Source organism: Pieris napi, chromosome 23 (assembly GCF_905475465.1).
Source record: "Pieris napi chromosome 23, ilPieNapi1.2, whole genome shotgun sequence".
NCBI classification, from domain to species: Eukaryota; Metazoa; Arthropoda; class Insecta; order Lepidoptera; family Pieridae; genus Pieris; species Pieris napi.
The window spans coordinates 8205571-8218593 of record NC_062256.1 but is presented as its reverse complement, the minus strand read 5'-3'; the positions used below and the strand labels follow the sequence as shown (position 1 = coordinate 8218593).

At 31.8% G+C, this 13023-nt stretch overlaps 2 protein-coding genes across 3 annotated transcripts in view; one reads left to right on the top strand and one right to left on the bottom strand.

Annotated features, from left to right (window-relative positions):
• LOC125061571 overlaps window positions 1-371 on the top strand; it is a 35493-nt gene extending 35122 nt beyond the window's left edge. For both annotated transcript variants that reach the window (XM_047667047.1, XM_047667045.1), the window contains one exon: window positions 92-371. In XM_047667047.1, coding sequence (XP_047523003.1) covers window positions 92-180 — 89 coding nt within the window. In that variant the 3' untranslated portion in view covers window positions 181-371. The remainder of the gene's footprint in view (window positions 1-91) is intronic.
• Window positions 367-12720, bottom strand: LOC125061574 (osteocalcin 2-like). Its single transcript, XM_047667053.1, has 5 exons — window positions 12428-12720; window positions 10897-10930; window positions 7143-7253; window positions 1650-1757; window positions 367-646 (listed from the first exon to the last, which is right to left on the bottom strand). The coding sequence occupies exons 1-5, from the start codon at window positions 12490-12492 to the stop codon at window positions 608-610; spliced, it is 357 nt and encodes a 118-aa protein (XP_047523009.1). The 5' UTR covers window positions 12493-12720; the 3' UTR covers window positions 367-607.
• Between the last annotated feature and the right edge of the window lie 303 nt (window positions 12721-13023).

The window sequence follows — 13023 nt, the reverse complement described above, 5'->3', positions numbered from 1 at the left end:
TAATACTTCCTAATGCATGGTAATTCTGACGCTTTCAATTCACTCTTTAGTTTTCTGTGGCCTCCGTATTGAATGTATTTTTGTTTTCTAGATTCGGGTGCAACGTCCTCTTCCAATCCTAGGATTTTACTAAGTTCATTGGTGGCTGGGATCGCGAGTATTCTATTAAGAATGCTATAAGAGAAATCTCATTTGAAGTAATAATAAATCAGCTTTTTCCTTCCTATCTTTCTATTTAACTTAAGTACTGTGTTTATAACTAAGGAAAAACTAGACTATGCTAACAAATATTATTTTTATGTAGATTTATAATAAAGCTGTGTAAAAAGTTGGTACAAAATTTTACTATAATAAAAAATACAAAACTGTAATATATCTTTTATTTTCTTAGTAATTGGATATTAACCTACTTTTCCTCTAATAATTTTTCAAATACAATTTATAGTTTGAAACAATTTTATTTAATATACATTATATTATATATTATATAGACAGTCTTTCCTTCTTCTTGCTGCTTAGGGTCTAAATAGGAGGTCAGGGGACTTCTAGTAAATTCCTATTCCTTATGTTATCATCAGCTGTTGATCATCGAAGCGGAACATCTCAATTAACAGGCACTGCACTTAAAATGCTTGGCCTTCTTGCGCTGGAAATGCAATTTTATACTTATTTTTCTAATAACCCATTTACAATATAGTAAAAATATTATCAACACAATATTAATTCATTCTTCAAACACACAAGAACGCCTAATCGACATGATACAAAATAATAACATTTCCAGAAAACAGTAGATTCACTTCCGGTTAAGTGAGCCAGGTGGTGCCTGAAGGCAAATCTGCTTATAACATATTGTAATCCTTTTGTTTAAAAAGTAAACATCAAAATAAATTTCAATTGTAAAATCTTTGAAATGAGTTAACAAAACTGCATGTTTACTCGTATTAATAATATTATTGTATGCAATGAAAATGATAATTCTTACTCCGATAGGTTAAATGTTTAACAGGACCAAAGCACATTCTTACTTAGGACGTTTATATTTGAAATCCCTGAGAGTTGAACCCGCGACTGCATGATAACAGGGAACATAGAGAGACTACTAGGACAGAGTCACGTATATATTTATATTTGCGGCCGAGTTTTCAGATAACACGGGTAGACGCTTATGCATAAGTTCTACCCCCTTTTTATATGATTGTGTTCGAAATTGATTTGTAATGCAATAACGATTGATGAACGAAGATACTTTATGTTTTTTTATAGGATTATTAATTAATACAAGTAATTGTATTTTGTACTGTGTTAACGCGCCTCTCGAGAGTCGCATGTTCTATCTGCCTTGCGATTCTGTAACTCACTTTTCGAACTCTCACAGCGGTTTTCGCAGCGGTGGTCGCGCTCAAATCAGTCTTGAAGCAGTCATTTTACGATTTGGCTATCTGATAAACAATAAACAACAAGCTCTCTCCGCTTGTCAAGACGTAATGTGAAATTGCTTATCAGAATACCATGAGATTCCAAGAATGTAAGGGAGCGTTGTTAGTGCGAGGTGAACTCACCGATTAACAGAATCGCACGGCTGTAGTTGCGTAAATAACTTCTTTTAACGAAATAAATTAAATAGAAGGTTATATAAAAACACATACATCATGATGCGATTCCCTTGTGTCTTCTTCAGACGATGAGGATGAAGAGGAAGAGGAAGATGAAGACGATGACGACGAAGAAGAAGAAGAGCTTCTAGAGTTTCCATTCTGAAATAGAGATAATTAAAACATCAAACAATGTTTTATTTCAAAAATTGCTATGTTTATAGATAGTTTTTAAAGAAGGATAACTTAAATTCTTAACGATCGAAACATTTCATGGAATCAATATTAACCCTAAGAAAAAATATTGTATCAAGGCGCACAAATATTTAATAAATTGCCTTCCAGTTTAAAATAAATTAATTGTATGTATCAAATTTAAAAAAAAATCCACACATATATATGTCTATAAAAATCGTAAAATTTGAATATAAATTAATAGCATAAGTATGTATTTACCAAAAAGTAAAAAAAAATACTTCTACCATTTATTTATATCTGCGAACGATGGTCTAAGAAATTATTACTATTCATTTGTCACACAATGCGTGTTGTAACATCGATGCCACCTGCCTGCATTTTGGTAAATAAAGTATTGTACATATTCTTAGCAACTAATATTTTTGTTTTAAATAGTTTTCATACGGCGTACATAACAAACCTCTGAAATGTCTCACTAAGTGAATGTAATTCTTTGAGAAATTGAACCGATATTTATTACTAACATATATAAAGTATTATTAAAGTGATAAAAACTAAAGATGTTATTTTTTAATGGTAAATAATCTAACTAAACATTTTCATTAATTGATGCTATTTAATTATGTAAATTACAATATTCATACAATGCAATGTATAAGGAAATTCTCAGAATAATTCCATGAAAACAAATTCCACAACGATTTCGTCATAGTCGAAGAAAAATAATAACTAACGTACATAAGCAAACCGCAAATTATGTGAATCATACAACAAGAACAGTATACGTCATTATATTATTAAAAAAAATATTATACATTCACAATTCACAATTTTATATTAAAACTAGCTGATCCGGCAAACGTCGTTTTGCCATGTATATCATTTATAATAAAAAATAGGGGTTGATCGTAGAGGGGTGAAAATTAGGGGTTATATGTATTTTTAATGCTGTATCATAAAAAATAGAAATTAAAAATTTTGTCCAAAAAATAATAAAAAAATTTAGGGGTGGACTACCCCTAATATTTAGGGGGATGAAAAATAGATGTTGGCTGATTCTCATAAATACCGGATAAGCACAAAAAATTTCATCAAAATCGGTCAAGCCGTTTCGGAGGAGTATGGCAACGAAAACTGTGACACGAGAATTTTATATATTAGATTGTAAGCCCTGAGTACCTCGTTTCCTTACATTCTTAACGTGAAAGGCACACAATTGTCAGTCGTAAGGATATGGCGAAAATTAGTTTGGAAACAATAAGAGAGAGATATGACACTATCTGGTCAATATATTCTTGAAGATTTGTTGTATGTACAAACAAATATAAATGATTTTAAAACAAATGGTGACTTTCACCAGTATTATACTCGAAACAGAACAAATCTAAGCGTACGACCAACCAGGCTCCAGAAGATAAACCACTCCTTATATGGAATTTGTATTCGTTTTTACACTCCCAAACGAAATTAGATAATTATCACTGAATAAATTTTAAAACTCTCGTTAAACGTAAATTAATCAATAAAGCTTTTTTATAAAGTTGACGATTATTAAAATGATCCTAATCCTTGGATTGATTTGCTCTTGTTCAAATATTTATGGCTGTCTTACAAACAATTTGTATGATTCAAAACTTAGCAATAAAAAAAGAGTGTCGCACAGTTTCTTGCCCGCTCAACGTCCTTGACTTGCGAACTGGTAGTCAATGTAAATTTAGAATAAATTTAACATCTTTCCTGTTGATGTTCATAAGTGTACTTGGTTACCTATAAGAATAAATTTATTTAGAGTATGAGTTTAAGAGGTTAGACTGATAATAGTTCACAAAACGCATAAAACACTTAATGCGTAATTGAGGACGTAACTAATAATTAATATAATTGGCAAAATAAAAATGCGTCAAACAAAAGCAACTGATCAACATATGATGAACTCGGCCGAGTTAAAATATATTTCATCCTCAAAAAAATTTATGAAAATAAATATATTACAAACATACATTTTACACCATGTATTTAAATAATAATTGTCGTCGATAACTGGTTTTTTGTCATCATTATGTACTGCGATGCGTCCAGCTTAACATTTATATATGGTCGTAAATTGTGAATTTGTTTGACGTCCAAAAACAGACAGAAACAAAAGAAAGGACAGAAAATCTTTGTTTTGTTTACTTGTGTGGAGACGAACAAGAACAATAGCTGACGCGGCCGCAGAACAGGAAAATAATAAACGGCTCAAATATAAGTGTTTCCTCCAGTCGGGTTCAAGTGCACAGGCGCTAATTAAAGATTTAAGTTGGTGCCTGGTAGATAGTACCGGTGACCCCAGAGCTGGTGCTGTTCTCTCGTAACGAATAAAGCCTGATTCACGCTACACCGTGTCTCGACCGGGCCGTGCCCCGGCCGGGGCACGGTCTAACATTATTGATATACTTTTGTATGAAGTAATTCATGCCTGACCGTGGCTCGGCCGGGGCACGGCCGGGGCACGGCCGGGGCACGGCGTTGTAATGTCGGTGGGTATTGTTTCCCGGCTCCGGCACGGTCCGGCCCCGGCACGTCGTAACATGAACGTAGGCGCCCGGGCACCCAACGTCAAATCTTAGTGAGGTTGAATTTTTTCTATGTACGATAAATATGGCTTTTGAAATCTTGTAATTTTTTTGGTTAGATCTGGTTTTAATTTTTCAAGTAAATGAGTAAAGCATTCTTTAGATATTCTAAAATAACCATAAAACTTGCTCTCGTCGTATATTAATTCTTTGTAAAGTAAAGAAAATTCCCCTTCTGCTTCTCGCTTTCTCCAGGTTGGATGTACAGCCGATCTTCTTTTAGTACTTTCGCTTCGTTTTTCTAATACTTCGTCATTGATGGCAATTGCAATAGCTGCCAATTCAAATTGTGAAAATTGCATAATTACTTAAGCGTCAAGTCTATCGACAGATGAAATCACTAGCTGACAAAAACAGATATAGTGGTGCAAGCACGTACGTGCGTACACCCAAACAGCCCGGTGTAACATGAATCAATGTCCAGGACGGCGCACGGTGGCCGTGTCCCGGCCGGGGCACGGCCCGGTCGAGACACGGTGTAGCGTGAATCAGCCTTTAGGATCGCAATGCAGCGAGGAAATGCCAGCATCAGGAACTGCCTCAGGGACCAAACTATTTATCAGTTTGTGAAAAATCTAAATTTATATTTTTTTATTGTTATTATTACTATTTAAGTGAAGAATGTTGTAAATACTGAATATTTTAGTGTTGGTAATAAATATTAATACAAAGTCGAGATTCTTTTATAATATAACCCTTTAATTCTGAAGGAAATATTAATATAAGAGTGGTTGCCTGGAAGAGATCGCTCGAAAGCGATAAGGCCGCCAGTTGCTCTCCTTTTTATTTAATTGTGTCAATTGTACTATTAATGTATATGCAACGAAGTGTTAATAAATAAATAAAATCAAAATAAATAAATATATTTGTTTCCATCACAAATGTATTCCTTTCAAAAGCTATGTAAAAAATAGAAAAATATCATTATAAATAGACGGGCCAGCATTTACAAATAGACGCCCATTGTCACCTGCGTATCCCTTCACTAAAGTACCTACCGATGAAACTTTATATAGACTTATTATGTTTAATATAGATTTGGAACGAAGGGCCACTAGATATTTTTATGAAGTTCAGAAACACTCCAATTTGTTTTGAGAATGTTCGCGTTAGCGGGTTACTTCAAGCGAGGATGAATTGCGGCTCTAATGAGCAATAATGTCGAAACTGCCTGCCCAACTCCCACTTGAAACTTTATATTTCGAGAACCATGTTTTTATAATTAATACACCTTTTTTACTTAATCGGCATAATAATGATAGTATATTATAATAATTATCACATTTTATTGGCTGATCATGCGCATACACCAATACAGTCGACAGATTTAAATCTTATCTTTTTAATATTCTTTTAATTTTACATATCAAAAAATTTATTACATTATTAAAAATAGATATAAACATTTAACAAATTAAGTGTAATTTTTTTACGTTTTTGACATTAAACATTTATATGTTTTCTTGTTTAACTACTACTATGAAAATATATATCCTATCTAGTAAATACTATTACGACATCAGGACAAAAAAAGGGTGCGTGTACTTATGTACGCGCGTAAGAAGTTACACTTCTTTGGCATTATTAAAAGTAGTTTTTGATTGCATGCAAATAATTAATTACAATTAAATAATCAAAGACTGGAAAAGGAGTCCTTATAGTCAATAAAGTTCAGTTTACATTTGAAAAATTAAATAAATAAATATTTATTTTTATTATTATTACATTAAGTGTAACATAAATTCTATTATTATTCAAATGTTCTTTTTAAAGTATGTCCAATGCCGTAGCATCTTTCCTGGGCAACTTCATTCTGTTAATTTTGTGTCACGGTGCGCGCGCATAAAATTTCACTCTAATAATTTTTTTTAAAAAACGCGCCTAAAGAAGTATAACTTCAAAAATATTTTTCCTATTAACCATCAACTTCTTTAACACGAAAAACGTCGATATCTTGATTCAATGTATATCATTAAATTAATTATATATTATGTGTACTTACTAAAATTGCTAATGATTTTAATTGAATTAATAACTCATTATTAGAAGGCGTGCTGTGATGTGTAAAGTTAGTAATTCATACGCAATTTATAAGAATCAATAATAATTATTACAAATAGAAAATTTAATGCCTCTGCTAATTTCTATTATTAGGTGCTTTAATCTGAAGGTTTGGAGATTACAAAAAAAGATTTAAGATTTTAGAATTAAAATTATATCCTCTGTAAGAAGCAAAGAGCGTAATATATATATCTATAATATAAAAATGAATTGCAAAATGTGTTGGTAAGCGCATAACTCAACAACGCCTGGACCAATTTGGCCAATTATTTTTTTATAATATTCCTTGAAGTACGAGGATGGATCTTACGGAGAGAAAAATAAAAAAAATTGAGTGAAAAAGTCTAAAAACAACACATTTCTAATTTCCCATACAAAAGATTCGTAATAATACATAAAAGTCAATTTGAACTTTAATACCATATCATAAAGTTCAAGTGTTAGTGGAGGGGTTCTGGGAAGGTAAATTTTTATTTTTTGACATAATGTCGTCTTATCAACTTTCTTTTTTTTATCTTACTAGCTAGACCGGTGTCCCGAATAGCAGAATAAGTATTAAAGAAAATAAAGATTCGACTGTTAGGCGGTACGATGTTCGCCAGGCCAGCTAGTTTACAAATATGAGCAACTGGCTTAACGTTTTAACTAGATATATTTTATCCAATAATATTACCTTGTTACAATTATTTCCTTCTTCAGATGATGACGACGACGATGATGATGATGACGATGAAGAGGAGTCGTCCTCTTGACATTTTACTGCACCACCTCGTATAATTAATATCTGAAAATATTAATCCACATGAAAGGTTGGGCACTATCTTAAAAAATTAAAAACCTTTATTTGTAATGCGCATACGCAGCTTCGCGTCATGTTAGTGATAACGCAATACGAGGCTATGTATACCAAATCAATGTATGTCATATAAGCTAATAAGTTGGACGTATATACAAAGTTATATATATATATATTATATGGTAATTAAAAAAAATCTATACATTATACATTGAAATAAATAACTAACCTTAACATAAACTAAAATATATATCTAAATAAATATAAGCTAATATATCTTTAAAAAATCTATTGAGTAAAATAAATCATCGTATTTGAGTTTTTGGAAATATGTATTGATAAAAAAGTCCTTTTTTTATGAGATCTGAGGTTTGGGAAATGAATTTGCGCACTTCTGAAAGTTGCAGAGGTATGCGGGGCAGACCGGGCAGAACTTCTATTTTAGAGACTGGGTGGGCAATACCCACCAAGACCATCTAGGGTAGAAAACAAAGGAGTCACCGGGGTCGCACTCGCATTCTATCGGCAATCGGTAATTATTATATATTACTAGCTGATCCGGCAAACGTCGTTTTGCCATGTATATTTAAAAAAAAAATAGGGGTTGATCGTAGAGGGGTGAAAAAAGTAGGGGTTGTATGTATTTTTTAATGCTGTAACATAAAAAAATAGAAATTAAAATTTTTGTCTAAAAAATAAAATTTAGGGGTGGACTACACCCTAACATTTAGGGGATGAAAAATAGATGTTGGCCGATTCTCATAGATACCGGATAAGCACAAAAAATTTCATCAAAATCGGTCAAGCCGTTTCTGAGGAGTATGGCAACGAAAACTGTGACACGAGAATTTTATATATTAGATAATAATTATTATTCTTTTAAAAAGCCAAAAAATAAAATGATACGTCGGTAAATATCATTAAATATTATATAACCTATCCGTGTCTGACACACTGAATGATTCCTCTATCTGTTTCGTGAATGTAAATTTTTCTCTCTGTTCGCTCTGTTCTGTGCCTTTTAGGTTTTAATATGTTCCATCATGATGTTTTCGTTCACCGTAGCGTGTGTTAAATGCGCACATAGACAGTAAGGTGCATAGCCGGAAAGCGAAACCACGAACTCAGGAATGAGAGTCGCATGAAATCAATTAGCCAACACTGCCCCAATTGTTTTAGAGATTGCAATAATCTTTCACGCTGGCAATACTGCGATATGAAACTAGTCATCAAATATAAATAGAATTAAAAAACTTAACTAACGAACAAGTTGTAATTAACAAAATAAAAGCTGAAGATGCTACAGAGACCAAACTTTTTAAATTTGTTTTAATTTTCTTTTAATTATTTTTATTATAACTATGTAAAATCACTCCAAATCAAATTAACAAAAATCGATTCATTTTACACAAATGTTACTCCAGATAAATCAACATGTACTGACGAATTATTTGTTTTTATTATAACTATGTCGGTTAAGAAAATTGTTAATACTGTATATTTCATTGTTATAATAACTAATAAACAATAATAAAATAACTAGATCACATATTAAACTTTAACCTATTTAGATAAAGCTGTTTATCTAAAAACCTTGGATCTATATAGAACGACTTAATATACCACATTATATGCATTTGTACACAATTAAATAGAATATTTTAGATAAAATACTCATAGAATACTTTAATTTTTACTTTGTTTTTTTTTTAATAATATATTATGTACGATTATAATTTAGCTCTGTCTCTAATTAATCTAGAAAATTTATTTTTTATTTACACTTCTTTACGTATATAGAAAAACAAATAACATATATAAAAAATTATAAGGAATGCAACAGGCAATCATAGTAAAGAAAAAACTAAAAAAAGAAATATAATAAAAACAAAATTTTAGAATCACCAACCTTAATCTAATTTAATACAAAAAAAGGGTGCGTGTACTTATGTACGGGCGTAAGTTATACTTCTTTGGCATTATTAAAAATAGTTTTTGATTGCATGAAAATAATTAATTACAATTATTCTCTTACATTCAGTGTAACATAAATTCTATTATTATTCGAAGGTTGTTTTTAAATTATGTGTAATGCCAAAGCATCTTCATTCTGTTAATTTTGTGTCACGGTGCGCGCGCATCGTAAAATTTCACTCTCATAAATTTCATAACGCGCCTAAAGAAGTATAACTTCAAAAAATAATAAAATATACTAAAATATAAAATGCTAATCTCAAGGATTCATGAATTGCAATGCAATACAAAAGAATACAAGAATTACAAAAGTCACGATTGAGCAGGATAGGATATGTGTAAGAAATATTTATGTAGAAGAGTTTTAGAAGATGTTAGGGAGGTAGCCAATCGTATGGAGTCCGGCAACCTATTCCCGACCTAATTTCGGATATTCTAAACGAATTGCCTAAGAAGGATGATCTTTGAGATGGAATTTCCAAAAATCATCTATTAAAGGAGCGTAATATATAGTTCGAGGATGTCGCAGGAAGACATCCTTTCATTACATCAGACTGACACAGTGGGCTGTCCCTGAATTTACCAAGAATAGATCCTTGAAGAGATATTTGAACTTAGCTGACTGTCTGCCAATTATATGGCTCAAATATGTGGGCGCTCACAGATTATTCTATGGGACCTCCTACTACGAAAAAGAAGGCAACGTTACGTGCGCATTTTTAAATTAGGTTCAGTAGTTTTTGAGCTTATTTCTTTATTTCGTGAGCCACCATAAATAATATATAACATACTCGTAAAGCAATTATACTAAAGATATATCCAAAGATGGAATAGATATTTACAACAAGGGTCAAACATTTACAATAAAAATTATTCAATACATTTAACTAATTAATACCAAATTCGGCTGATGTGTGATGGTGCGAAAGTGAAGGTATGTACGTGAGTGTGTGTGTGTGGGCTCATTATGGAAGTTGTTAAGCATATGCATGCAAGTAGGGAAGGGGATGACGGGTCTGGGCGTTACTGCATACGATTTTTTGCATTTTCTGAGAAGATTTACTTTTTTACCATAGGAAAGTAGAGATTTCAACGAACTGAAAGCACACCAACTTTTTGAAAAAAGCTGATATTTTGACGGGTGAATTTTCGATTGAAAATTAGGGTGTTTTTTTCGATATTAATTCAAAATAATGTGAAAAAATAAATATTTTTAATTAAATAAATTACAGCGTATTTGGGACATAGAAAGGTAAGTTTTTACCAAATTTCGTTAAAAAAAAATTTTTTTGTAAAAGATAAAAATTAAAAACCAAAAACTTGGTTTTTTGAATTTTTCACATAAATTTTGAGGTGTGAAAAATGTGTGAATATAAAAGTTTTAGATCTTTTTATTACCTACAACTTCGCCATTTAACTTTCTTCGATAGGACTTTTAGTTTTGCCGGAAATCGAGATAAACCGTTTTTTACCCTTAAAACTCCACCTCCCCCCCCTACCCTTCCCGACCTCAGATCGCCCGTAAATTATTTTTCCTTTCATTTTTTTAATACTATCCTCACTTTCCAATAGGTTTCATCCTACTATTATTTTTTTCACTTTTTATTTATTTTAAAGGCTATCTGCACTGGTCTATTTAGAAAAAATGTATATTTACCTCATTACTGCTGTCGTATCGGGACTGGTGACTTCTGAAAAATATAGCACAAATAATAGTTATGTATTAATAAAAAAAATACACTGGTTTTAGGATTATTAAAATAAAATAAATCAGTGACGCTACTACCGTTTTAAGCCACTAGGTACACAACTCTATTATAAAAAAATATCAGTCATAATTACGAGTGCTAATAAAACGTAAATTTGACAGCTCCTGAATGAATCTTTACTTGCCAAGTCCTCCAAACTATATACGAATGGGAATTTTTTTGAAAAGGCAGCAGTTGCTTTGCTTTAGTTCGCTAAAAAAGAGCTGAGTTTCAACACCTAATATTATTACACGCATTAGGGTAATATTTCCTGCGAGTAAATGAATATAGAAACAATCAAGTCAAAAGTCAAAATTGTTCATTCATATAGGTAACACAATGTACACTCATGAACGTCATAAAAAATACATATTAAATACTTCTAATTTTATATTTACTGCCAGTTCTCAAATCATGGGCGGAGAACGAAAGAACTGGCAAAAACCAAATCCTATAAAAGCAATTACCACACTGTTTTCCTCAACCATGTTGTTAATTATACGAAGTTCTATAACCCAAATCTTATTCTAGAACTCCAAGTCGGCAAAGTTATAATATGTTAAGACTCTCGTACGGGCTCTGAGTTGATCCAAGATTGATTGATTAGTTCTTTCAACGGTCCATGGTATGCGAAGCTTCCTTCTCTGATAGCACACCTCCATCGAATCAATCCTTTTTCCTGTCTTGCGACTTATCTTGTCTGATGACTCTAATTTTATATCTAAACTAGCTGATCCGGCAAACGTCGTTTTGCCATGTATATCATTTATAATAAAAAATAGGGGTTGATCGTAGAGGGGTGAAAATAAGGGGTTGTATATATTTTTTAATGCTGTATCATAAAAAAATAAAAAATAAATAATTTATCTAAAAATTAAAACAATAATTTAGGGGTGGACTACCCTTAACATTTAGGGGGATGAAAAATAGATGTTGGCCGATTCTCATAGATACCGGATAAGCACAAAAAATTTCATCAAAATCGGTCGAGCCGTTTCGGAGGAGTATGGAAACGAAAACTGTGACACGAGAATTTTATATATTAGACTAGCTGATCCGGCAAACGTCGTTTTACCATGTTTATCATTAATAAAAAATAGGGGTTGATCGTAGAGGGCTGAAAATTAGGGGTTGTATGTATTTTTTAATGCTGTATCATACAAAAATAAAAACAAAAAGTTTTGTCTAAAAAATAAAATTTAGGGGTGGACTACCCCTAACATTTAGGGGGATGAAAAATAGATGTTGTCCGACTCTCAGACATACTCAATATGCACACAAAATTTCATGAGAATCGGTCAAGCCGTTTCGGAAGAGTTTAACTACAAACACCGCGACACGAGAACTTTATATATTAGATATATTCTACATAATATGATCTTTGTGTGTGGGTACACACGCGATATATTATTCATATCATTTTTAATCATTATAACTTACCTATAACACTCAGCTACAGAAGCAACAAAAATCACTCCAAATAAAATTAACAAAAATCGATTCATTTTACACAAATGTTACTCCAGATAAATCAACATGTACTGACGAATTATTTGTTTGTTGGCAAGAGGTCGCGTAGATAAAATCTTGCAATTAACACACTTAAGTAATTATCATTATATTTATAATGAGACTAGACATTTCCCAGGAGTCAAGTTTATTTTCAGACTTCTATAGATTGCACTCCGGAGAATGCTCTATCGAACTACACAATCATCCCTTTCAAACAAGACTGATCAAGAAGCACGATGGAGTTTCCCCTTTGTTATAGTGATTGATTCATGGGTTTATATGTTTTTATGTTTAGCTTTTTAATAATAATATACTAACACTAGTCCGTAAGTTTATACTAACATAATGATGGATTATTTTATCTGAATAAATAAATAAATAATAATAATAATAATAGTCATCCACGACACTGGGTATTTCCAGAGTGGAGGCTGGCATCTGACGTAATAGGAACATAATGGTTTTGTTTTTTTTTAATAAATATATGATGATGAATAATTAGAGCAGTGATTCCCAAAGTGGTC